Raw genomic sequence first — 27,853 nt, forward strand, 5'->3', positions numbered from 1 at the left:
AAACAAAATCGAAGCTTTTAAATTCAAAAGTTTATCTAAAAAAGATCCAAATCGTAGACTCGTTTTCGAAATACACGATACTCATTGTTAATATTATTTAATAATACTTAATCATGAAGGAAGTTTTGTACAATATCAGTCAATATTATATAAAAAAAATAGAAATACACACAATGTCGTAGACCACCTTTTTTTGTTTTAGTATGGCTTCGCATACGCATTTAGCCAGTTATCGAGTAATATTTTTTATCAAGTAATTGAAGCTATAACTTCGTAGTCGAGAGGGTAAACCGCGGAGGCTTATGTAGGTATAGTTTTGTTTATTTTTCTCCATGTTCTTGAGTAGGTACCTATTTCCGGTAATATATAAAAAAAGTCATTTATAATGTTACTACTACTAAATGCTGGAATAATATTCCCCCACCAATAAAAAAAATCAAGTCTAAATTTAAATTCAAAAAATTATTGAACCGATTTCTCCTCGACAAACAGATGGAATTCCAGCTTCATGTGGCGGAGTTTTCTTTCTTATAGCAAATATTTATATATTATACTATGTGTAACTTATATGTGTAATCAATATTATATTTAATAATGTACAAATTTAGTAATTATTCATTCATATTACATTTTTATATAAATATTCTTTTTCTTTTTTTATTTATTATGTAGTTATAGTAAGTAAATATAATAATAATAGTATAGTAGGTAAATTTAAACTTGGGAATAAATTTGATTGTTGGTTTTAATACTGTAGGTACTTTAATGTTATATAATTTTTCTTTTTGTTCTTTTTTATATGTTTTAAACTAGTTATATGTTTTAATTTGGTTTTGCTTTAAATATAGGTTTATGTTGCCTGTTTTCATGGTGGCACTTAGAACTGGGTCCTAGCTGAAAATCAGCGCTGTATGTTCTTTGTTTATGGGGAGCATACAGCAATATGCTGAGCTAGGACCTTTTTCTAGGTTATGCCACATATCGCAGGGTATTATTCTTAAATAATTGTGGTGTGTGGCATAATGTAGTAATAAATATATTTTCTTTCTTTCTTTCTTTCTTTCTTTATGTTGTCCAAAATCTTTGATAAACCAAAATTCTATAAAGACAGTTCAATAAATATCATTTCTTGTTTGTGTTCGAGACTCACATGTTTCTTTTTTTGCCCTATAAATAGTGCGAAAGTGGTCAAATCTATTATTTATTTTATTAATATTCAGTCAAGTCAAGTTATGCATGTTTTGCTTTAGTAAGGCGAAGGCAAACGAGAGTCCACCGAGAAAGTGGAATAATCACTTAAAAACCTTTTGTTCAACCTCCACTTTTCTTGTGCAACTTTACAGAGCTATATTGAATATTTTTTTCAATAGAGCTGATAATGTGATTCCTAGGATTTTCCCGCTAAACTCCATCACTTTTTTAATGTTCCCGCCAAAAAGGATTCTTAACATCATCATGACGTTATATCCGCTTTTTCCCCGTAGACAGACAATAGAAGCTTTGATGGCGCCCGCTGAATTCTCATCTTTGTATTATTTATTTTTTGAATTTGGATTGGATTGGATTTATAAAAAAATATTAAACTTATTTAAATTGCACAAAATATATTCATTTGTAATAAATATTTTTTATGTGTGAGTCCACATCCTCCTTGAAAAACGGATGACAGTTTTGTTAGTGTAGTTGTGTAGTTAAAGTCGGATGCATTATTTATGACCGAAACAAGGTGTGGCAGGTGTATCTGACTGTAGTGGGTGCGATACTATTCCATTGGTAATTAGTCTGATACTCAAACCCAAACAAAATCACAGGCAGACAAACAAAATCACGTGCGCCACACGACAAGTTTGCGCGTGGCCAAAATCAAGAACTAATCAAATGCCGCCATCTTGTCGTTTATCTCTATCTATCTCTAGGCGGGTAAAAGAGATCACGGTACAGCTGGCATCAAGAGCGCCACCAATCGCAGAGAAACTTATCTTGCGCGCACTCTACAAATAATTATTATTAGTCTGTGATTTTTTTCCGTTTCTGAACGCAACCTTGTGGTTTTTGACAATGAATGCCAATCTATAAGTTTCAATTGTCATTTGAATCCAAATTGACATTTGACACTGACAGCTTTCTAAAAAAAAGCTTTAAATTCTTTTACGTGCGTATTTCTGTAATTAATAATTATTAATAACGCGATAAATTGTGAATCACAATGGAAAACAAACCTGAAGAACCAATTACACCTGACCATATAATATTCAATGCGATAGCTCAGGGCGATCTGGTGGAGTTCAAGAGTATCCTCGCGCAGCATAAAGGCAACGTCGATTTCTTCGACGAAAATGGTATGACGGCACTTCAGCACGCTGCTTATAAGGGTAGCAAGGAAATGGTGCAACTGTTGCTCGACAGAGTGAGTACATATTAGTATTTAGTACATCACTATAATGACAATAGATAGTTTTCACCTAATTGTTAACCTCTTTGTTTCGCGATTGCAGGGTGCAGACGTGATATCTGGCAAACATGAGTATAATTACACAGCCTTACACTTTGGCGCGTTATCTGGTAACTCTGAAGTGTGCAAACTGCTGTTGGACGCTGGAGCGAAGCCGATGACGACGAACTCCGTTGGGCGAACCGCCTCGCAAATGGCTGCGTTCGTCGGTAACCACCACACTGTCGCAACCATCAACAACTATGTGCCGTTGAGTGAAATTTCCTTCTATTCTGTTCCGCAGGGACAACAAACTGAACCTTACCTGCCCCCATTCTTAGTGGAACCGTTACACAAATTCGTACTCTGTGTAAATATCCATCCAGTTAGATTAGCTCTTAACTTACAACACACACCAGCTTTATTGGACAATGCAGACAAGGTTAGCAATGTTCTTGAGATGCTTTGCAAGAGAGAAATGACTCGAGGGAGTGATACAAACGAAGTGATGGCTTTTAAATATCACTACCTAGCTTATGTCATAAGAGAAATAAACAATATAAGAGACAAACAGAAGCCAAATGCAGACAAAGAGGATAAGAAGCATGATATTGTAGAGATGTTTGCTAAGAAACTTCTAAAACCTGGAAAGGATGGTGTGTCTTTAGATCTAATGGATTCATTCCTCAAGGATTGTGTGCGGGAGTTTCCGTATAGAGAATGTACAACTTTCCACCAGATGGTTACTTCTTTAACGAGTAAGGACCCTCCTCCTGCTTTGTCAATCATAAACTGCACTATTAACGGTCAGAGAGGGTTTGTGGATGCAATCCCATACTGCAGCACATGCGGGGAAGAGAAACCAGCTAAAAAGTGTTCTAAATGCAAGTCTGTCCAGTATTGCGACAGAGAATGCCAGCGCCTGCACTGGTTTGTCCATAAAAAGGCCTGCAACAGAGAATCCAGCGTTCCCAATAACACATCTAACTCTAAACCAATTGTAGATGCTGCAGAATTGACGTCTGAACTACAGAATCTTGTCGCTGGATAGTGAATTTGTAGTTTGATTTCAAATATTTATAAGGCACAATTATTTTTGCTGATAATAACATAACTTCTATTTAGTTGGTGCATATACTAAACTTGCTATGTGCATATTATTGTAGGAAATTTTTCAATCACAATACATACAATTTCTGTGTTGTAGTATACTTTTTTAGCTTATTAATATATTAAGAGATGTAGGCAATTTTTGTGGACAATGCATTATTGCATTGCTTATATGTCGCTTTGCCAACAGTCATGGCACAAAGTAATGTTCAAAATTAATAATTAAATGCAATTTTTAACTAAATTTAAGAAAATACTTTATAAAATTTATTCAATCAACACTATTTTAGACTATTAGAAATCTTTATTCTAAAGTTATATATTTATATAACTTCCTGTTGGTCTAGTAATAGTCTGTTTAAAGGCATACTTTACTGTTTAAAAGTAATTATATAGTAAGACTACTTGAAATAAATGATTAAATAGTATTTTCTTTTATTATTACTATACTGACTGTAATTATTTTAACTATATGACCAAAAGACAGACAGAATTTGACATTCAAGTTGAATTTAATGTTATTTTTATTATTTTATGAAAGACATCACATGAATATATAAAATGTGTTAAAAGAGATAATAGTTTTAAAAACATTTATTCATAAAGCAGGTTTAATACTTGTACCAAGGCTTTGTATTCCACATGCATTTAGGACTAATTTCTTGTGAATTTAAATGTGTTTATAAATTAATAGGAATAGTAATTAATGTCTCATAGAACAGTAGTATCTGCTTATAATGACACGAAGAAATACTGGTGCTTTGAATATCTGCAACCATGCACCTCCATGTGTAGTGATAATAATCAAATAGTTTAGTATAATATAGGTAATGTAGGTATGGGAATAACTGATCTTGATCACGTGACCTGTCGATAGCAAATGTCATTCCCATACATTTTTCTAATTTTCGAAGCGTTTGCGGTTGTAGAAAGAGAATCACGTGCCACTTGTCTACAGGGGCTGTTACTTTATCTATAGTAGATATAGAACATATTCTTAGATTTTCTTTGAATTTTTGTGAGATTGTGACCTGTATTTACAGACTTCAAAATAAATGTACTAAATAATACCAAAATATAGCATTTTTGATTGCTAAAACCTACTGGACCAGATAGTTACTAGAAATAGTAAAATTATATTTTGTAGTTTAATTGCAATCTCCTAAGAACCTTGACAAAATATCCAGCCAGTGTTGTCATATAACTCATCATGTATGTATCATTTATAACTTAGGCATTAGTTGCTAGGTGCATTACAAAATCATTAAATTTGAATATCTCACTGATTAATTTTGCTTACTTTAGCACTCACATAAGGGTAGGTAAATAATTCATAAATTATGAAACAAATTCAACCTGAATCCCTACCATACTTATGTGGTTAATCTATTAACTTTCAGCGTTTATAAATTGGCGAAGGTCCATCATATGGCTCTCGGACTAAAATGGCTTGTCATTATAGGCAAACACCAATGTTAATTACCGTATTGTTCTGTGCCAGTGCTTTAAATGTGAATTGGTTGTATAATATTATTGATATGTGGTTCAAGAGCTGGTGGTGATTTTTAATGAAGCGCTTTTAAAGTTGTATTTTAAATTAAACTTTTGTAAACAACATGTGATTATTATGAATGAAGTGAAGACGACGGCTTCCTTCTTCTGTAGTAGATAATATAGCTTAGTGGTAGGCTGGACGCCTACCTATATATTATAACCACAGAAGGCTCTCTCCGGTTGGCAGATCAATATTTCTCATTTTAATATATAAATGCGAAAGGTCATTCATCACGGTATCTCGAAAACCGCTTGACATACAAAATTGAAATTTGGCAGGGAGGTAGATTATACCTAGGTAGTAGACGTCTACTAAAAACGGATTTTGTGAGAGGGCCGGATTAAGGAGGTTTATGAGAAGGACGAAGTAGTAATATTTGGAATTTTCAAAAACGGTTCGGCAGATAGAGATTGCTCTCTACAATACCACAAATATTACTCCTCTATATTATTAGTAGGTATTATTTATTTACTGCAATAACATCACTAATCCCACCAGCTCTTCGCTTATAGGTTATAATGTTGAAATTAAAAATAATTAAATGCTACCTCCAGAGCTGCAGTTTATTCTCTATTAAATAAGAATAGTAGGCATGTAAATCCAGTTTATTCTTGTTGTTGTAAGTGTTTACTAAATTAGAGTAATTCTTGTGTCACTGTATACATTAGTATCACTTTGATTTAAAAATGTAATAGTAAAAAAATATTACACAAAATTCTGTCTTTTTTATTACCTTCTGATTGTTACTTTCTTCCTTTGTCAGGTTATCATTGTATATCGAAGAAATACTCGCATTAGCTAGGATTCGTAAATCCACTAAAGTTATTCGAAGTTAGTGAGTAGCAGTAGCAAAGAGTGAAATTTTCTCGTAGGTAACTCGTTCTTGTGATTTTTAAGTCAGAATGTGGTTTTGGCTGAGTGCATTATATTGTTAACGTCCGTAAAATTTGTGGATTTTTAAAAGTAACCCGATAGGAATCGGGTTGTTAGGAGCCATCACCCCTGGTGAGCAGCCCAGCTGGGTCCAGAACCTCTCGTTTGTATGCGGTGCTTATACTGGGCTGAGCCGGAGAGATCTTCAAAAGAAAGTTGAGTGGTTTATGTCTGGATCATAAAGCCAGTTTTAACACTATTCCTCTTAGTAAAGTCACAAAATTTTCACCCTAAAAGCCCGCCAACTCGCTTGGAGCATCGTGGTGAGCCTAAAGTCCAAAACCCCAAAAATTTTTATCATCATCAATAACATCCCATATTCGGCTTACTGTAGAGTACGAGTCTCCTCTCATAATGAGAGGGGTTAGGTCACAATTCCACCACGCTGGCCCAATGCGAATTGACAGACTTCAGACACTCCAGTATGCAGGTTTCCTCACGATGTTTTTCCTTCACCGTTTGAGACACGTGATATTTAATTTCTTAAAATGCTCATAACTGAAAAGTTACATGTGCATGTCCCGGACAAAATTCGAACCTACGCCCTCCGGATCGAAGGCAAAGGTCATATCCACTGGGCTATGGCACTGCTCTCAATATAATCAATATTTATATAGATGTTTTTTTTTTATTATTTAGGTACAAGTTAGCCCTTGACTACAATCTCACCTAATGGTAAGTGATGATGCAATCTAAGATGGAAACGGGTTAAGTTGTTTGGAGTAGGATGAAAATCCACACCTCTGTTGGTTTCTACAAGACCATGTACCGGAACGCTAATTCGCTTGGCGGTAAGTCTTTGCCGGTAGGCCTGCCTCTGTATTAGGCTATTCAAATAGGCCAATGAAGGTGCTAAACTAAGTAGATGTATGATGTATGTAACTTGGTAGTTAAGGTGAAGAAATCAAAACAAAATACTTATTACTTAAAAAATTTATTAACTTTCTTATAATAGTTTCTATGTACATTATCTACACTTAGATTAAAGTGCATAAATTAGACATAGTTTATTTAAACAAACAGCTAGCTTATTATTAATAGGTAATTAAGTTTGCATAAGGCACATTTATCACATAAAATATAATAATATACCTAAACTTTGAGAACCGCACCCGACTACTATGTATAATGTGTAACCTACATATCTATTAACAACTTTTCATGGCGTTTTTTTGTCTGTCTCGATCTTAAGATTTGTCATAACCTCAAAAAAGACTATGACAACAGACAAAAAAGATATCTACAGCCCTAAAAACCGTTCATTGTCGTAGTCGGGTAAGTTCAACCCTATTCGTTATCAATTATCATCTATCTACGAGGTAGCTTTAGGAAGTAACATCGATATAATTATTTACATTACAATGTAAATATTGCATATTATGCCCGTCAGATTTCCATAACAGAAATCAGGATAAATTAAAAAACATTATCTAAAATTCAGAAGTGGGATCAGCCTTCGCCCAGTAGAGCGCTGATCGTAAAACTTTTGATGCGTCGGCACGGAGCGGGGGGTGGTGGTGAACGGAGGTTTGCAGGGGGAGGGGGGAGTGCAGCACCCCATGAAGAACTTAGGAAACTACCCGCTAAAGTGTTGGCAGGCCACATTCCTAAAGGCATCGGCATATGTAGAGGATTCATGTATGGTAACTCAGGGGGGTAGAATGTGGGTGGAGGACTGACGTTCTCCGGTACCACGAGGGGGGCTGGCGAATCTATTAATGGCGGAGATCTCGGCGATGAAGACCGGAGGCTGCCTTCTTCGGAACAGGAAGACGCTGCATCTGAACACGGGCGTTTGGCGTCAGTAGTCTCATTTTGAGTTTCATTGCTGCCATCTGATTCCACGTTCTTTCTTTTGCACTTGGACTGACCACAGGCTCTGAAACCCTTCGCGAATGGATTGTTGTCGATCTTCAGTTTTGTTATCCTGTCGTTCTGTGGACAAACAAAATACAATATTAGTTAATAACTCTTTGTCAAGTATCATGATTGTATTAATGTGATGTTTTATAGTAAGTGATCATTTATCTAATTCATTCATTCATTTATCATATCGGAACGCTAAATCGCTTGGCGTTATGTCTTTGCGGGTAGGGTGGTAACTAGCCACGGTGAAGCCTCCCAGCCAGTACTACTACTAACTTAAACTTTACAAACTAAAAAATAAACTTCATAAAGTATGTATGTAGTAATAGATACAGTCAAGCTATTCCTGAAAGTCAGTTTGCTTTCAGATGTAGGTACACCTAGTGGTATCTAAGGCAGTCAAGCTCGTTACTGTGTATAAAAGTGAAAATCTATAGTTTATAGAAATTTCACCAAATAATACGTTTGTAGTAGAAAGTGATTGCACAAATTGACCACTAGTTGTTTTTTCATGGCGTTCATTTAAGATATTGATTTGCTATTGCTATTAAGTTTTAATTTGATAGAGTTATTAATCTACAAGGTGGCCAGATAACTATTGTGACTTCACATCCTCGCATGCCGTCACGATTTCTACATCATTTTAATGAATCTATTTGGCGGTTACCTACCAATGTTTTTATTTCTCTTTTAATTACTTAGCTACGTATTCGTCGGGCCCACCTACAAATTATAATCAATGTTGTGTAGGTAAATACCCGATTGGTTTTTCTTGTCGTCTTTCTACTTTGCTACATTTTCTTAAATTTGTTAATTTATTTAAGTTTGTTAATCTTATGTATTAAACGATCACAAAGGGATGAAAATAAAAAAATCTATTGTTGTCTTAATAGGTAGCTATAAAGCTTTCGGTAATATGCTATCGAAAAGCTAGTAGGTACATTTTCACAGATAAGCAACTCATCATATGTAGACAGGTCCCTTACCACAGAAACGAATAGCGAACGACTGAAATCTATCTACAAATATTCTAATAATTATTATAAACGCGAAAGTTATGTTTGTTAGTCTTTAACACCGCAACTACTGAACCGATTTGGCTGAAATTTGAAACTAATATTAACTTTTTCTTTATTATTAAAAAGAATTAAGACCCTGGACTAACACGTAGGCTACTTTCCATCCCGGAAAAATCAATGGTTCCCTCGGGATTTGTGATAAACTGAATGCCACGCGGACTAAGTCGCGGGACGACGAATTCTAAGATGGTAGCGGACGAACGCGAAAGAAATTCTAGTTTATTCTACACATACCTAACTGTAATAAAATTATAGTAGGTAAGCGACGATAGACAATTTTAATGCTGGAAAATCAGATAATATGTACTATTGCTTGTAATAATGCTTGTTCCAATGTTACGGTGAGTTCCTTATCTCAATGGGAATGCAATTCAAACATCCGTTTCCGTATCCTACAACTAATAGCCTGTGGAGCTGAGGATGATTGTCGCACATGTGTCATGTGTGGTGGCGACAGGCCAATTAGCGTGGCGTGAGCGCATCGCCGGTCTGGAGACCACAGGCGCCAAGCAATGCGCCCCAGCTAACTGAAACGCGAAATGTGATACTTATTTACTTCCTGCGCTTTTTTTTTTTTTGCTTTCAGTACTTTTAATGGCAAAATTGGAACACTTGTATGTTTAAGACAGTCTGGTAGTGGATTTGGTAAAAGAGTTGGATTTTAAATAACGATCCCGTGTCAAACAAAAGTTTGTTTATTTGAGAATGTATAAATTTAATTTATGTAAGTATTTAAGCGGCTGATTCGGTATATTGGATTTCGTCAGATAAGACGATTTGCATCAAATGGATAAAGTTTAGCTTTTGCCAAAAATTTTTGCGCCATTCTGAATAAATCGTAGAGGTGTATGGTGTCTCGGAACTGTGCGAGATTGCGTTATTACTTCAAGATAGTACAAAATATGATAATAGTTAAAATAATATTCAAAACAGAACACAGAGGTACAGGTAGTTCCAGTTCCTAATTGGGTATGATTGCAACTAAATACAGACCTCTAAGTCTATTTACCTACTAAATGTTAAATTAAATTAAAGTCTTTTGATACCTACTCTTCTTGACAGCTGCGAGACGTACCTAGTATTAATAATAATTGTTTATATTTTAACAGATTCTTCAGATTCTGACCAGGTAATTAAAATCCATTAACATGGAGTCGATAATCAACAATGCTACATCAACATTTCGTAGTCACTTGGTGAGTGCCATCCGAGTTTATCTAGCGAAATCCCAACGGCAAATAGTCCCGTCGCGATACGCGAAGTCACTTGTAAAAGACTGTTTACAAGATGTGATAAGGCGGCGCCGGCGGGTGCCGTTTGCTTAGCGCACCAGATAACCGTACAACTTAGCGAGTTCGAGAAGCTCGCTAAAAGCTTCGTTTTTCACTCTCTTCAAACGCCTTTTAAAATTAGTCGGTTAGTTAAAACGAACGCTCGAGATGTGCAAGGCGCCGCCCCCGGTCCGCCCTGTCGCCGTGACGTCACGCCACAAACCTGCAGTTGCTTTTACTTTTTGCGTTTACTATTTCACATATTTGCGACTGTCCCGTCGCCAGTTTTTTTCAATATGTAATTAGGTCTGTGTAAATTTGACTTAGCTATCGGCAAAACTATCGAGTGGAGATTTACAAACATGCGACGTCTAGACGAGATGATTAATCATGTATAAATATTTTCGGTGCGTTTGTGTGGTAATCGTAAATCGTGCATTGTTAGCTGGGCTGGCGTGCCACCTAGTTACGCTTTTAAATGGGCGTCGGCTATCGTGAAGGGGATTTTCTAATTCGATGGTAATTCGTAACAATGAGATGACTGGTGGACGTTCGAGCGGGGATAATGCGTAATGATACGCCGCCGGCCATTGTCGAACACGCTGTCCCGTTATGCGGACAATTCCGGGATTATCCCACAAAGCCGCCGGCACCGTAATCGTAATTGTAAATGGACGCGAGAAGCAGTTCGCGCCTCGTTGCCGTCAACATAAAGCGCGCCGCGAGGAGTCGGCTCGACCTAATTACTGCACGATGGATTATGCAAGAAAATGACGCGTACCGCTGAGCGAGAAAAGGAAAAAGCTCTGTGTAAGAAAACAAACAGCGGGAGGGCGCCACAGGGCGGCAGATCTATTACGGGACGCTTATTATACACATTAGTATAGTGTATAGTATTATTGAGCCGTGATATCCCAGTGGATATGACATCTGTCTGCGATTCGGAAGTCGTAGGTTCGAATTTGGTCAAGGGGCATGAACCTCTAACTTTCAGTTAGGTATGTGCATTTTAATACAATTAAATATCACGTGTCTCAAACGGTGAAGGAAACCATCGTGAGGAAACCTGCACACCAGAGAATTTCCTTAATTCTCTGCGTGTGTGGAGTCTGCCAATCCGCATTGGGCCAGCGTGGTGGTCTATTGGCCTAACCCCTCTCATTCTAAGAGGAGACTCGAGCTCAGCAGTGAGCCGAATATGGGTTGATAACGACGATAGTATTATATGTATACACTGGTACGTATAGGTAGGTAACACGGCTATAAAGTTCTGAAGTATTGCAGCCCCTTTAGCTCTAAAACTAAGTAACAATAAGAGTATTAGAATTGTCCAATACTTAACTAGCTGTATACTTTTATCTTTAAGAACCGTACATTTAATAGACTAAAATCAATGGGATTATGTTTCAGTGCTGACATTGTTTGCGACAATTTTGTTCTAAGAAAGATAGTTCATTGTTTGTCTGTCAATTCCAGAAGCTAGAATTATGCACTTGACCTTACAAATGGTATCTATTATCAAGTTATCAGTAAGTGCTACAAAACAAAGACGCCGTTAGTTAGCTAAGTTAGTGTTACTGAGTAACCGTTGAATCACCAAATCTCGCACTTTACTCAAACAATGCAGAACTGTTAAGCAAACGGGCCGACGAATTTTTAAATTAGCTGCTTTTGTTTTCATAACCGTCGCCGATGACCGAAGCCGGCGTCGCAATCTCGGAATTTTTTGCCCGGCGTGTGCTGTGAAAGCTTTGGCGCCTTGGAGGACCAAAAAAATCTGATGTTACTCACAAGTGCGAATCACGCCGTTTTCTGGGTAACGTACTACGATTTCGTAGAAATTGAGTTTGATCGTATCGGTTATTTCCTACTGGGGTTCACCTTCGAAAACTTCAGGTGCCTAATAAAAAAGCGTTTTTAGGAAATCAAACTATTTTTGTTACAATTCTTAATGGTTTGGTTGCTTAAGTCCCGAAAAATATAAATTGGCTGATGTCTGAGTTTTGCTACCGCGCTATGTAGTGTGTTTTTACCACCCGAGTGGCAAATGCATATCAAATTAAATGACATCGCTGTCAAGAGCTTACTTGTACTTAAAATTAATCAAGAATTGTGAATTACCTAGTAATTTTGCTATGAAAAACTGAATCCAAGCGACGTCATCCAAACCATATAAAAGGAGATGGTCCATTTCAGGTCCACTCTTGTTCCCCGTATCATTAAAATTAAAAAAATACAAGGATTTTATTAAAAGATATTAGAGTGAATAAATGTAACTAATTAAAAAGAAATAAATATAATTAAAACCCAAGTTTTTGAATTTTATCAAGATGGCGCCCTTAAAGTAACTATGACATGACAATTGACAGCAAACGTCAAATCGATTACTATAATGAAAACGTCATCAACCCGCCATTATTACCCGTATTAGTGTTGCATTTCTTGGGAGATAATAAATATTATTTCGAAAAAATTAAAGTAAATTCGTAGATTTGTATAATCAAAAATAGTTAAAAAAAATATTTTCTTTTATTTCCGCTAGGGTACAATGAGTGATCCTGGGCTCCATACAATTTTGGACCATCTCCACACCAAACGTTAGTACGTTACGTTCAGGAATTTTAGTCGCAGCTTGAACATCTCTCGAAGCGTCTCTCGACTAGCAACTTTGTCGCTAGGTTTTTCTCAAGTAGATTACGATGAACTTCGGCAATTGACGCCTGCCTGAACATAGAAAGAGATGTAGTTACCTGGTAAGCGGTGACAGCGATGAACTCAGTCTCGGCGAAGGAGAAGGAGGCGTGCGGCGCGCCCCAGGCCAGCGCCGCAGCGTCGCGCGCGCGCACCACCAGCACGCGCGGCCGGTATTTGTGCATCGACGTCAGCACCATCTGCAACCAACACATCATCATCATCATCATCATCATCATCATCAACATCATCATCATCACCATCATTATCACAGACATAGCTTCCTGCAAGTAGGCCGCCCACTAAAGGCGACCAAGTATACTTGAGCGCTTATATTCGGCCGCGCTGCAAACTATACTACAGCCGTTCTTGATCCCCGATATCTAACGTCGCCCGGACGTGGGTTTTCTAAACTCACGATCTCGGGGGCGTCCGGACTGATTCACTCAGATCACGGTTACATAGGAGACGCCCTTAGAGAGCAGTTCCGTCCTCTATCTTTATTTCAGCCTTCGGGTCTCATCAGGCGATGCTTCTGCGCTCGCCCAAACCCCCCGGTGACGCCGTAGTGGTCCCACATGGAGCCATCGGCACTTACTCAACACGAAAAAAAAACTGTTCTTGATGAGTACTGTTTACCAACAAATAAATTAGAAATGAAGGTACAAAACGCATGACATTTTATAGCTTGTTTATTTTAAATTATGTATGGTTTGTTTATAAAATTTTATATAAAATATATTAACTATATCTAATTGTTCTAAGCATAATAATCAAATTTGTTTTCATTAGTTTAAGGAAGAAGTTAACTATAATTGTTATTAGGTGTGAAATTACTAGTGATTTATACCCTCATTTTTAATTTGTTTGTTGGTAAACAGTATTCATCAAGAAAGGCTGTAGTATAGTGTATAAACTCTGCGCTTTCCGTTGCGGGCTAAATTATTATTTACCTTGGGCCCCAATACAATGTCCATCATTATCAATATCAATGGTATTTTACATTATTGGAAAATGATGGTGACAAATGAATTCGTTAACATAAAACTCATTTTATGATTATAATGGTACCAAACGCAGCCAGTCTGACAACAGGGAGTAAAAAATTATAAGTCTGACAACAGGGAGTAAAAAATTAAAAGTCTGACAACAGGGACAGTCTGACAACAGGGAGTAAAAAATTATAGGTATACAGAACCAAATATTAAATAGATACGAGTTGTACCATTATGCAACAACTATTAAATAGAAAATTCGATAAAGTAGATATTTGTGCTTTTCAACTTCTGTTTATGACGAATTTTGTCATATCCTCTTATTTGTATAAGTCAGTTATTAGACAAACTTTCGCCAACTACGCCTGATGTTCCAATGATTTTTAATTAAAAACCACAAAGTGCTTAGACTAGATGTTAAGTACAAAAAACAATTTGGCGACACGTCTGTATGTTGCGGCGGCTACACACGCCGCTACGAGACAGGCTTATCGTGATCGCTACCTGCGGGCGCCGCACCCGGTGCACTCCAAGCGTAAAGGGTTCTGTTTTGTGTTTTCATGTACTTGTACACTTTTTTACGGTTAGAAACACTTTTTACGCGACTACCGAATTGTGATATACGATCTGTTTGTGCTCCGGATGGCACTAGCTTTTTTTTTTTTATTCTTGATAAGTTAGCCCTTGACTACAATCTCACCTGATGGTAAGTGATGATGCAGTCTAAGGTGGAAGCGGGATAACTTGTTAGGAGGAGGATGAAATCCACACTCCTTTCGGTTTCTACACGACATCGTACCGGAACGCTAAATCGCTTGGCGGTACGTCTTTGCCGGTAGGGTGGTAACTAGCCACGGCCGAAGCTTTTCACCAGCTAGACCTGGACCAATTAAGAAAATCTCAATCTGCCCAGCCGGGGATCGAACCCAGGAACTCCGTTTTGAAAATCCATCGCGCATACCACTGCGCCACGGAGGCCGTCAAAAGCTGTGTTTTACATTGGTTTGGATGCTAGTCCTGTGTGAATATCGGGATAGAAAGTAGCTTTAAAAGACATGGAATTTATTTCTTTGTCAAATTTTATCCAGATACGATCATCCTTTGATTCGTGATTGAATAACAAATACTTATACCTATATAAAATACTAGCTGCCGCCGCGTGGTTTCACCCGCGTGGTTTCCGTTCCCGTAAGAATATGGGAATAATTTATAAATTATATATGTATATGATACGATAAATGGGCTATCTAACACTGAAAGAATTTTTCAAATCGGACCTGTAGGTCCAGAGATTAGCGCGTTCAATCAAACAAACAAACAAACAAACAAAGTCTTATAATATTAGTATAGAAGTATAGATTCGCAAACAAACAAAGTATTCAGCTTTATAATATTAGTATAGATTCGCTGAATTTTCTAATTTTATTGTATACAAATACATCTTATACAAGGTATTAAGAAAATATAAACAAAAAGGTATATCACGGGAAATGGGAATTAATTTTTCTGTACATTGTAGGATTTTTTATATCTGATTTTAGATTAACTGTTTAGCTGCAGTGGTTTTTAATTCAGTTACGGCATACGATCTGATGTTAAAGATATGTGTGTGCAATGTGCATTAGTATAATAAAGTTTTATCTGTTTAATTTTTACAAATCAAATAACATTTTTAATTGGATTTTATTAAAATGTAGTTTCACGTAAAATAAAATACTACAGATAAAAAACATGTTGTAATTAATTAGAATTCATTTTACATGAAAATGCCTAATTTAACGTTCCCTTAAATAATTTAAATTCATATCAATTTACCTACTATGTAACAATTATATCTATCTACATTTGTATCTTCACGGTAAAGTAGCTAAAAGCAACGAAAAAATATCTAAAACCTCAAGTGAATCAACATAAACCTCATTATCAATTACTGTTATTAAGTAAAAGGAGTATGTGGACTTTCTTTACCCTAGCAATCTTGTCTTTCTTATAATAAATTTGTAGAGAGGTGAATTCTGTACATGAAATATATTTCCAAAATGACTATCAGGGGGTGATTAGTGATCGATACTGAAGCCAAAAAAGCAATCAGTAAAATTTTTGTCTGTCTGTCTGTTCGTTATAGAAACAAAAACTACTCGTCGGATTTTAATGAAACTTGGCGCAATTATTCTTCATACTCCTGGGCAGGTTATAGTATACTTTTCATCACGCTACGATCAATAGGAGCAGAGCAGTGAAGGAAAATGTTTGGAAAACGGGAGAACTTACTCAAATTTTACAGCGATACTACTGTAAGGGCTGGATTAAAGAGGTCTAAAAGCGGATGAAGTCGCGGGCGTCCGCTAGTATTTAAAAATTATTTGTCGCACGATACTTAAAAGTAGTCTTCTTTCAATTGTACTATTATAAATTATAAATTACATAGTTTTGGAGCATTTACGATTTTGTGGCTAAGATATTTATTATAATAAAGCAGTTAACAGACCATATTGCACATTAAGAGCTTTTACGCAGTTGTTCTCAAATATTCTTAACTTATTAGATACCTAATGGTGGTAGTTAGTCGAAAACTTAAAATTAAAACTAGCTACAAGGGCTAGGGTTATCAGCACCAAGGATATCTAAATAATTCGAATTCAAGCTGAGAGTTGGATTCCCTTTACTAGGATATTGACGTGCCCATTCTTATCCGAAGCTGTTGCCATAGATGCCGGAAAAATTAAGACGTGGCTTATATTAATATAGCCCTAAAAAATCTTACTCCAGTGACCGACTCCGCTGGCCATTGAGCTCAGAATGTAAAATATGTCATCATCAAACCTTCCTAGGACATTTCAGTTCCTTACTTAACTCGAGTTTTCCTGATCCTGAACAAGGTTCACAAGACCTTTCGAAAACAACACACGGGACGTTGATCTAGTCACGTCGCCGTTGCAACGCGTCTAATTGCATGCCAGTGTGTCACTCTATGTTAGTCGAACACATGTCGAGTCGATGAGGAGATAAAGTCGTCTAGACGTTTAAGCTAATTGCAGGTTGCATGTTTTTTATCTTTGCACGACGCCGATAGACGGCAGTCGGCAGTCCATGAGGACGTCGCGCTTAACTGCGGGTCGAGTTGATATAGCCACTGTTTGAATTTAAATTTTTAAAAGCCCGAGTCAACTGCAATGAAGGCTATGAGGATACATTGCCACTGTTTGAATTTAAATTTAACAGAGTCAGCTGCAGTGAGAGGTTTTGAGGATATTATGGGTGATTTTTCGTTTCTACTCCAACATCTTTCTAAATACAGCATTGAGGATTGACAAGATTTTTAAGCTTTCTACTTTAATTTTCACCATTAACTATATAATACAATTGCCTGACATTTCAGTAGTGCTTGTAAACATCAGCCATCAGCCAACTTGTCCTGTACATCCAGTACAGGACATGTTTTGATCTAAACCACTGATAAGTTTGTACTCGTATACTCGTATTTCTTTGAAAAATATATATATATATATATATGGCACAATAATATTTGCCGGGTCAGCTAGTAAATATTATTAGGTAGATGAAAAATAAAAAAGACATCTACTATTATTGCCAAATTTTCTAAAAGTTTGTAATAGGTACTTATACTACTTTTTGTGTAAATTGCGAATCGGGAATCGATTTCAAGAAATACCTGTCAAAGATTCATTAAAATTGTATTTAAAATGTAAACGTTATTTATAAGCATAATTTACTTACTTAAGTGTACTTACAAACAAGGATAAACCTAAGTAGATAACTTCAGTTGATATCTAATCGATGAGTCAAGAGCTCGCTACAATTTTATTACATGTAGGTACACAGATGAAGATAATATTGACGAGCGACATAAATTAATGCTCGTTAACTCCGTAAAAGCTTACTATAATGTTTTATTAATCGAGTGGAAAAATAAAAGTTTACTTGATAAGCCCGACCCGAGGCTTTGCTCTGTGTGACATTGCCACACATGCAGTGTTACACGCACGTTTTATAATTAAGAACCATGTTGAATAAGATTAATATTTTCCATCATCATTAACTCACTATTTTAATGGCCTAATACAGGGCCAGACCTTTTTACTCAAGGAGAGACGATATGGAGCTCAGATCCACCGCGCACCAACGCAATTTTGCGAGAAATATTTTCCATATGTATTTCTAAATAAGGCTAGAAAACATAATAGAAAAGCAAATTTTCATTAATTATTTGGCATTGTTAACTTTGACTGAAATTTAAATAGTTTTTTTAAAATTAAATGAATACAGTTAAAGCTATTAAGTGTATATTTATACAACTTATATTCTTGAGTAGTTTATGCTCGACCGGCAAGTAAGGGGTATCTTTTTGCCGATGGACCAAACCTGAGATTTGACAGAATTTAGAAATTTTAAATTCCTCACTTAGTTCAAAGTTATAATGTATATTATGTTGTAATGATTAAGTAAAGTATTGAGATCATGATAATTATAATAAAATATCAAGTTCTCAGTAGGTACTTTATATGTCACTAAGAGTAACATAAACACACTGCCAACGAAAAACAATACTCTCGCTATGCATATTGGCTGCGTTCATCACGCTCTTAACAACCGCGCGTGAAAATATCCCAGTATGATGACGCTCTTAGTAAGAACGTTTGCAAGTTACAAGATCGTCAAAGGTACATTCTTACAACCAATTAATGCAATTTAACTCACCATTAACTTTTATATTTAAATGCAATTACAAATTACTCTTTGCTCAACAGTTAACAAATACCAACATATTTAAAAGGCATTAAAAGCGATTAAACAAGACATAAAAACAAATTGCCAACTAGGTTTTATTTTTTGTTTTAATGAGTACGGAGTCAATTACTATCACTTACTCGTATGTAAGCAGTATCTACGATTGAGTATTTACTATTTAGATAAGTTGTGCTTTAAAAAAATCAAGTTTTAGTTCTTAGGTAGATATGTCCAAAAAAACTATCTTTCTTTGAAAATTCCTCGTTTTTTTTCAAGAATACTCGCTATATCTTTTAAATATGCTTAATATTCCCTCTTTTGTCCCCCTCAATTTAGTCGGAAAAGACTATATTACGACTGGGTCGTGGGTAATGGTCGGGGATCGAACCATGTACCTCTAACCCTTTGACAGTGCTACTCGTATTGAGGCTATAATATACAATACTATCAAACAATAATTTGCGGATATGTCGCCATACAATTTTAGAATTTCACCAAGAAAATACTTTCATCAGAGAACCCAAGTTCAAATTTAAAAAAATTATGCGATTTACGGTCAAATTACGACCTTGTAATCGATCTACTACTATGGATAAACTGAAAGTCTAATGAGGTATTAGCCCACATTTACCTACTCATTGCAACATACTCGTATTCGTACAAGCATTCCTATTTTAATTAATTTCACGAACCAGCCAAGTAGAACATGCACGTGCCTATTAAATTACCCTCTGGGTGCATTTACATTATCTCCAAGTGTTGCTACTGTTTTAATTTTTTAAGGGTTCCGCAGTCAACACAGGCATAGAATTCCAACACATGCATGATGATGAGCCTTTTTTAGGCCCATCTATTGAGACACTGCTAAGGTCATTAAGCATGATGCTAGCTAAAGGTCATCCATGACAATCACATTGAACCACGTGTAGTTAACACCGAACAAAAAAATCACTATTTTAAGTCGACATTGGAAACGTATTAACGCGAAGATACAACCGAAACGGTATTCACTATTCTGAGTTACTAACACAAAAAAAAATATTTACCTATAAAACCTTATTTTTTTTTTATTTTGACTGCTTCCGTGGCGCAGTGGTATGCGCGGTGGATATACACGACGCAGGTCCTGGGTTCGGTCTCCGGCTAGGCTGATTGAGGTTTTCTTAATTGGTCCAAGTCTGGCTGGTGGAAAGGAAATTTCAGTCCTGGATAGTTACCACCCTACCGGCAAAGACGTACCGCCAAGCGATTTAGCGTTCCGGTACGATGTCGAGTAGAAACCAGAAGGGGTGAGGATTTTCATTCTCCTCCTAACAAGTTAGCCCGCTTCCGTCTTATATTGCATCATCACTTACCATCAAGTGAGATTGTAGTCAAGGGCTAACTTGGGCATGGGGCTAACTAAAGGGGAATGGGAATATTGGTCATATTATAAAAAAAATATGGCAAATAATCTTTTAAAAATAAAAAATTAAAAAAAAAAAACTTGTAAAGAATATATATAACATGATTTCGGGAAATAGTAACCATCATTATCAGCCTATTTATAGCCTCCCTCTATATAGAAGAAGGGATATGGAGCTTGAACCCACCACGCTGTTCCAATGCGAGTTAGCGGGCTTAGGGTACTAATGCTATTTTTTTAAATCAATATTAATGATAATGATTAGGACTGACTACTTAACGTGCTCTTTGAGACAGATATAACCTTAATAACAATTTTCAAACCATAACTTACAAGAGTGATGCTATTGATGAACTTTTAACATTCAGCTAAGGAAAGATACCCATCGGTTCGATGACGCGTATCAAAGGCAGTAGGTGCCTACGGTGCGGTGGGATTGACGGACAGACAATATAAAAGTTTCACCGCATTCGGAAGCTCGTCCATCACACTGATATGCGTTCAATCAAAGTAGATTGAAGTCATAGATAACCGAATAAAACACTACGATATATTATATTTTTTGCATCTTTGGGACCTTTTGAATTTATATATATAGTTCAACTATTTGTTGGTAAGTTTGTTTGTTAAGCGCGAACACATGGAATAGAAGTAATTATATGTAAATATCAGCTTGATGTTTGTGGTGTCTTGGAAAAAAAGCTAGCCTTGTTCCAATTCTAACATCTCTGAAGTACAGACTTATTTAACTGAGTTTCCCAAAATAAGCCTTGCTCATACTTTAACATCTCTGAACCTACAGACTTACTTACGTATCCTAATTATGCTAAGAAAATAAAACTCTATTAAAATGGCATTATCATATTCTATAAAAATAGCGGACGTAGCTGGTTTTCCAAGAAATTAAATTACCTACTCGCGATACCTAACTAGCAAACGGATAAAAATACTTTAACTCAATATCAAAGCCAGGAAAACAGGCAATACTAATCAACAAACTTTTTTAACTTCATGTTTACGTCATAGGTGTTTCTGACAACATAATTAAATAACTAACATCACACAAGATCATCAGCGCTGATATTAATGAACAAATACAATTAAAACATAATTAGGTTAAACATTCGTATTATTATATAATTTACAATGATGGAAATTAAAATTTGACCTTTTTTAATTCTCATAGTATTCTCTAATGCCATCGGAAGTTAGACAAACTTATATATTTAATTATTGTTTCCTTTTGAATGCAATGTTAACATTGATAATTTTATTTTAATTTGGTCACGTCTACTTAGTAAGCGTGGATATTCCGGTAGGATGTCGTGTAGAAACCGAAAAGGGATGTGGATTTTCATTCTCCTCCTAACAAGTTAGCCCGCTTCCATCTTAGACTGCATCATCACTTACCATCAGGTGAGATTGTAGTCAGGGGCTAACTTGTAAAGAAAAAAAAATTCAGCTTCAGGACGAAGTTACAAACAAGTATTAGCTTGCATTTAATAAAATGGATTTCAATACTAATATTATAAAATGGTAGTGACTGCGCTATTTCGAAAGGGGTAACTAACATAATGGGTATATTTACCGTTTGTTTATTAAATCCTTAATTTGTTTCAACGAGGCCTCTGTAACTTTACATACCTGAGCTCTGGCTATGTTGGTGACAAATAGCCAGAGCAAAATGTACTATACTAGACTATTTTTCTTTTCTAAATTCAGGCAAAAACGCCCTTTCGCCAGCGCGGGAGGTTTAGAAGCATTGGTTAAATTGGACTCGTAATTATTAGAACTCTAGAATCCTCCAAATACAATTTGTAAATCCTCCAAATCCCCATCTAGTGAATTATTACCCATAGAAACTTGCAACCATTATAGCAGAACTGAGCCAATATAAAAAAAATTAAATTCTTTCATAGCTGAAAGTCAAATCAGGACCACAAATGATCGTCAGAAATCTGACAAAGAAAAAGAAAAAGAAAATTATTCGTAAATGATAATATATATTAATAAGAGGAAGATGACAGGTTGGTACATTATACAATAGCATACAAAAACAGTTTAAAAAGTAAGTTATGAGAAAAAATTCTACAGTAGGTATGTACTATCTAAAGCCTATTTGGTTTTTAGTATTTGTTTCTATTAAGACACTAAAATCCAAATACAAAGCCGGCTAACGCGAAACCTATTCAGGTAGGTACTGAAGTTAAATGACTTCAAACATACATATTAAGATAATATCCAAAAATCCCTTCGCCATAACCCTTTTCGCGATATCGCCTAGGAACTTAATCCGGGCCATAATTAGCTACACCTCTACACAAAGAAACGTGAAGTGTATTGTGATTTGTGAGAGATACTTTGATGTAGCGCTAAAAAACCTCGAACAATGGCCGGATAATGGCAGAAAAGGCTTCTTTATATCAGGTGCCGAAACCTCAAGTGCGCAAACCATGCGTAATTTCCACGAGAATGGATATTATGGAATCGGTAGCCATTTTTTTAAAGGTCCACAAAAGGACCGACATCTGTATTTACAAGTACAGGGGAACTAACTGTATTTTGTATTTTTGTATGACAATAAATTAAAAGAGAATTAAGATAACAAGTTATTTTGTGAAATAGATCTATGTAAAAGTCTCTAGATTTTTTTAACGCTAATTCTCAAGCCTTATCACGAGACTCTTTTATTTAATGATGCTATTCTGAGGCTCGATTTCATTCAATAAGTTATGATTTCTTCTTATTTACAGGATGTATTATATAAAATTTCTTTGCTTTCTTGCTGATACTGATGATGATGAAAAGATGAAATACACAATATCTTTATACATTTAAAGAAAATCAACATCACTGTAAACCTATTCCCATGCATTTTAATATGATCACCTGTATCTATGTTTAATACAAAAATATATACCAAAAGGATATTTGAACAAAAAAAGTCCTACTTCGCGTTACTTACACTCCTTTGCGCGTTTACAAATCACGCATCCGAGCGCAACACATTGCCCAGACGCATTATAATCTTGTCTGTTTTTATGTTTTCCCATGTTTACTAAATACGACTATACCTTAAGTTTGGGACTATTTTATTGAAGAGAATGGTTTGCAAGCTAACGGACGCCCTGCGAACTCACCCGCGTGTAGTTTCTGTTCCCTTAGGAATACGGGAATAAACATCAGCGATCTAGCTGTAGAAATCTAGTCAAAATTTAGTGAAAATTCTGGTCAAAATCGGTCTAGCCGTTTCTTAGAGATTAGCCAGGAATCTATATTATCCTTTTTTCGTACGCTTTTTGTAAAAATCTGTTAATTTAAAATTACAAACAGAAAATTTTGATAACTCTTTCTATAGCTCATCAACGGAAGTCCTATAATTTTGTTTATTTCTGCCTCCAAGCAACTGTGTTCCGTTATAAAGATTTTTGGTGAAATTACAGCCCCTGTAGCCAAGTGGTAGGTAAGTCGATTCTATTTTTACGATTAGGAATGACATTTGCTATCGACAGGTCACGTCATCAAGATCTGTCATTCCCATGCATTTTTGTAGTTTTCGAAGCGTTTGCGATCGTAGAAAGAGAATCGACGTGCCACTTGGCTACAGGGGCTGGATCTAGTTGGTAGGCACAACTCAGAGGGTCATAGGACGTGGTCCTTACATATTTTGCAAATGTTTTTGTTTGTATGTTTTCCTATACTGCACAAAAATATTGTGGAGAACTTGTCATGTAAAGAACATTAATAAAAATAAAACCTAAATTACTGTTTATACTACGGGTTGTGTTCATAATATCCAACAACTATTTATAATATCGCGTAGATATGTATAAAATTGACAGTAATAGAAAACATTTATATTTTGACATGTCTCTCAAATGTTTGTACAGTAGATTAATTAACGCGTCTCTCTAGTCCTAAACTTTACAATAATAAGCTGAGTTTTTGTACAAGAACTATGAAAGCTCAAAGCTTTTGACGATCAAAATTTATGATTTAAAAAGCAATTGCTTCAGTCTATAAACACGTTAAAGTTGATTTTTCTTTGGCACAATTTATTAAAATATTAACATTTGTTACTTTCTACTGCTACGTGGTGTAAAATATAATTGAAACTTGTCTTCTATTAAAAGAGGCATAAAGGTTAATATAGCTTGAAGTTACCTCGTAGCTATTCTTCGTAGAGGGAAGTGGTTTGGTACTTGGTAGGCGTTGCCTGAGTAGTTTGTGGCAGTACAACATAGTCACGATTTTGTATGGAAATTAAGCTGTGTTGTCGGAAACAACCTTTTTCTTTTTAATTCGAAATGATTTAATAAAGCCCCGATGGATTTGGTTATTGAGATAATAATTAATACGTATAGTAAGAATTGAATTTACAGCTCCATAAAATTGTGAACGGCAGAACCATGATTATTATTCATACGAACAGGCTATCATTCAATTTAGAAAGAAAATTATAACTTTTTTCATTTAATACCCAGCTGTTACAAGCTCACCAATATATAGTTATACGTTTACCTATATTATAGTAAATACTTTTATATTTATCATGTAGAAAAAATAAATGGAGGTTTTTTTTTTGCTATAATAATTAATGTAGGTACCTGCGTGAATCTAACAATATATATACACAAAAAAGCCGAAAACAATCGTATTAGAATATAAAATGTTTTCCTTCGAAGGTATTCAAACATTCTTGATATTACCTCTATGGCACTCTATGTGAAACAGAATTAAATTAATTAAAAAAAAAACCTCTGTCTAAGCCTTTTTACATTAGTACGTGGGAGACCTAGAAGTATGTTAAAGATACCTGTCTCAGAGTCAGGATCCTCTAGAGAGAGAAGAATTTATTTAGTTAATAAATAATTATATAAAAGCGAACACCAAAATATCGAAAACCGCTTGACGTAGGTACTAAGATGAAATTATTCAGGTATGTAGTTTACAGTTAATAGAGATCTGCTAAGAACAGATTTTGCGAGAGAGCCGGATTAAAGAGGTCGAAAAGCGGATGAAGTCAAAGGCGTTCCGTAGTTTCAATATATACCTACTAATAACACAGTCCATACAGTACAATCACTAATTACATATTTAAAAAAAATATAAAAAGCACTTACATGTCCCTGTGCATCCATGGTATTATTCGTCAGCTTGAGTTTGCTGAACGATACTGGATTGGCTGTCCAATGGTGTCCAGGGGCGGGGGAGTCAGGGTGCAGCATCAGCCGACGTGGAGACTGTGGCTCTGCACCGCCCGCCGCAGTCCAGGCGCCGCCCGCCCAGCGCCAGCGGCGGCGCCCTACCAGGGACAGTTCCAGTAGTACGCAGTACTCTTCGCGAGGGTCTAACCCGCTTAGAGAGACGCGGAGCGATGGAAACATGCGTCTGTGGACAAAATAAAATGAATTTAAATATAGTTTATTTTCATCAGCTGTGTCATGCGATTTTACGCGTAGACACTGTTAATTTTGGAATATCGGAATAACTAGGCCTAGTCTATATAGGTATACCTGGGCCTCTAGCCATGTGACACGTCGATAATCATTCTGCAATCGCAAACGCTTCGAAACTAAAAAAATGTATGGGAATGACATTTGCTGTCGACAGGTCACGTGATCAAATTATCGATCAGATCTGCCATTCCCAAACATTTTTTTATTTTTTGAAGCGATAGCGTTTGTAGAAAGAGAATCGAAGTGCCGCATGGTTACGGGCCCTGGGCCTTTAGTCAAGTTACGTGTTTAAGTAATTTCTTTCAACAATCGCTAACCTTTTCGAAACTAAAAAAATATGACAATTACTCATTTGCTATGGAACAAGTGACCTATATCGATAACGAATGTCATTTCCATATTTTTATTTTGTTTTCGAAGCTCTAGAATTTTTGGAAAAAGAATTGATGTGTAACTTTGCTACGCTGTATGCTTACTTTGGGGCTAAAACTAGATGGTTATGTGTGTATTGTTTATGTATAATAAATATATTTAATTTATTTAACTTTGCAGGCATTGAATAAATTATAATGACATCTAGGCATTTTATCGATATTCCCCTAAGAGGGTGAAAGCTAAGCTAAGAGGGTATAGCAGCAATTTAATCTGTATATACGACTATTAAACTACTAGGGAAATTAAAGGGTTAAAATGTTTTTATGTTGTTGCCTTTATAATTCTCACACCTTTTAAAGTTTACACCTAACAATATACGAACGGATATAAAAATAAGCAACGTATGATAATTTTATTAGGAAAGCGTACATTTCCATACAACGCGTGTGATAGAACTTAATATAATTACCACCTTCGACTTTAAAGTCACCAACATTGAATAGATATGGGTACACAAGCATTGTGGGACAGATGACTGAGGCTTATAGATATACAATACACCGTTTGAAATGCTTTATCATAATAATATGGAAGCCCGCGTAGTTCCGTTTCCGTGGGAATACAGGGATAAAATATAGCCTATGTTACTAGTTGATAATGTAGCTTTTTATTGGTGAAAGAATTTTTTAAATCGGTTTAATGGTATAGGCGTGAAAGCATTTATAATTTTATAGTAAGATTTTTTTTTTCATGTCTATAGTACCTAGTATAATATGACTTTACGATCTTATCAACTTCTAATGTAGTCGGATCTACGCAAGGTGTTCCAAATTTGAATAAAAAAGAAAACAAAAGTAAAATTGAAACTCACTTAAAAAACTAACACTTAACAGTGGACAAAAGATAACTTTGTGGGACAAAAGAGCCGATAATAAAATTACAACGGCGGCCCATAGATTCCATAGTCATAGACAATGGAGGCACGTTTGTCAGCGTGTTTTATCGTGCGTATAAAATATGTGATGGGAGTAAAAGTGTTGATCAATGAGGAGGGCTTTTGGCACCCGGTCTTGGGTCACTCGTCATAAATATGGCGCCGCCTGGCTTATCGACGACTGAGTTGTGGCCGCCCGGTAGGCTTCTTAGATATGTCATGGGCCTTAGCTCTCATTCACACGAGAGTTTTTTTAACGGACGTTGAAAAAGCGTTCAAATACAACAAATGTATTTCCAAGTATATGTTCACACGACAGAGTTTTTAAAACACGCTTTTTTTAGAGCAGTGTTGCATTTTCAATTTTCGGCGTTAGAAATAGACCTTCATTTAACTTCATACTATATTTGAACGCTTTTTAACGTCCGTTTAAAAATTCTCGTGCGAATGGGAGCTTAGCGAATCATATTGACTTTTTATAGTACACATTTGGACGTGAATAGTGGTAATATAGATTATTAAGTTTTAAAAGCCGTTGGATGCTGGCGGCCGTCCATTGGCTGATGATGATGATGAAGTTCTAAAAATTTTACTTTGTTAAATTTGTTGTTGTTAAGGTATTTTATTTAACTCTCGAAACAAGTCAGAGTAGACTATTATGTATGTGATGCCGCTAAAGGAGTGATAAAGTTGTTTAGGATGACAACTGAACATCATCATCATCATCGTCATCGTCATCGTCATCATCATCATCATCATCATATCAGCCGATGGACGTCCACTGCAGGACATAGGCCTTTTGTATGGACTTCCAAACATCACAATACTGAGCCACCTGCATCCAGCGAATCCCTGCGACTCGCTTTATTTATTTTGCGACTACTGAACATAAAAAGGGGAAAATAAGACATATGAGCTATTGAGTTGGGAGTGTTATAAGGCATATTTTGTTGTCAAATCCCTAAAACATACTTAATTAAAGAAATTTCATTTCAAAACG

The 27,853-nt window shown here is 35.9% G+C and overlaps 2 protein-coding genes across 3 annotated transcripts in view; one reads left to right on the forward strand and one right to left on the reverse strand.

Annotated features, from left to right (window-relative positions):
• The first annotated feature begins 2,092 nt into the window (after positions 1 to 2,092).
• LOC112043534 (ankyrin repeat and MYND domain-containing protein 2) lies at positions 2,093 to 5,811 on the forward strand. The gene is made up of 2 exons (XM_024079001.2): positions 2,093 to 2,407; positions 2,496 to 5,811. The coding sequence occupies exons 1-2, from the start codon at positions 2,207 to 2,209 to the stop codon at positions 3,480 to 3,482; spliced, it is 1,188 nt and encodes a 395-aa protein (XP_023934769.1). The 5' UTR covers positions 2,093 to 2,206; the 3' UTR covers positions 3,483 to 5,811.
• Positions 5,812 to 6,947: 1,136 nt separating this feature from the next.
• LOC112043550 (T-box transcription factor mls-1) overlaps positions 6,948 to 27,853 on the reverse strand; it is a 60,852-nt gene continuing 39,946 nt past the window's right edge. For both annotated transcript variants that reach the window (XM_024079034.2, XM_024079026.2), the window contains 3 exons: positions 25,209 to 25,476; positions 12,996 to 13,136; positions 6,948 to 7,964 (listed from right to left, as the gene is read on the reverse strand). In XM_024079034.2, the coding sequence (XP_023934802.1) occupies positions 7,479 to 7,964; positions 12,996 to 13,136; positions 25,209 to 25,476 (895 nt within the window). In that variant the 3' untranslated portion in view covers positions 6,948 to 7,478. The remainder of the gene's footprint in view (positions 7,965 to 12,995; positions 13,137 to 25,208; positions 25,477 to 27,853) is intronic.

The sequence above is a fragment of the Bicyclus anynana genome, chromosome 5, assembly GCF_947172395.1.
Source record: "Bicyclus anynana chromosome 5, ilBicAnyn1.1, whole genome shotgun sequence".
Classification (NCBI taxonomy): Eukaryota; Metazoa; Arthropoda; class Insecta; order Lepidoptera; family Nymphalidae; genus Bicyclus; species Bicyclus anynana.

Bases quoted from the DNA above. Each gene is read 5' to 3' on its own strand.
- LOC112043534 (XM_024079001.2), top strand. From the start codon at position 2,207: ATGGAAAACAAACCTGAAGAACCAATTACACCTGACCATATAATATTC. The intron at 2,408-2,495 runs GTGAGTACATAT...TCGCGATTGCAG, and splicing joins TGCAACTGTTGCTCGACAGA to GGTGCAGACGTGATATCTGG.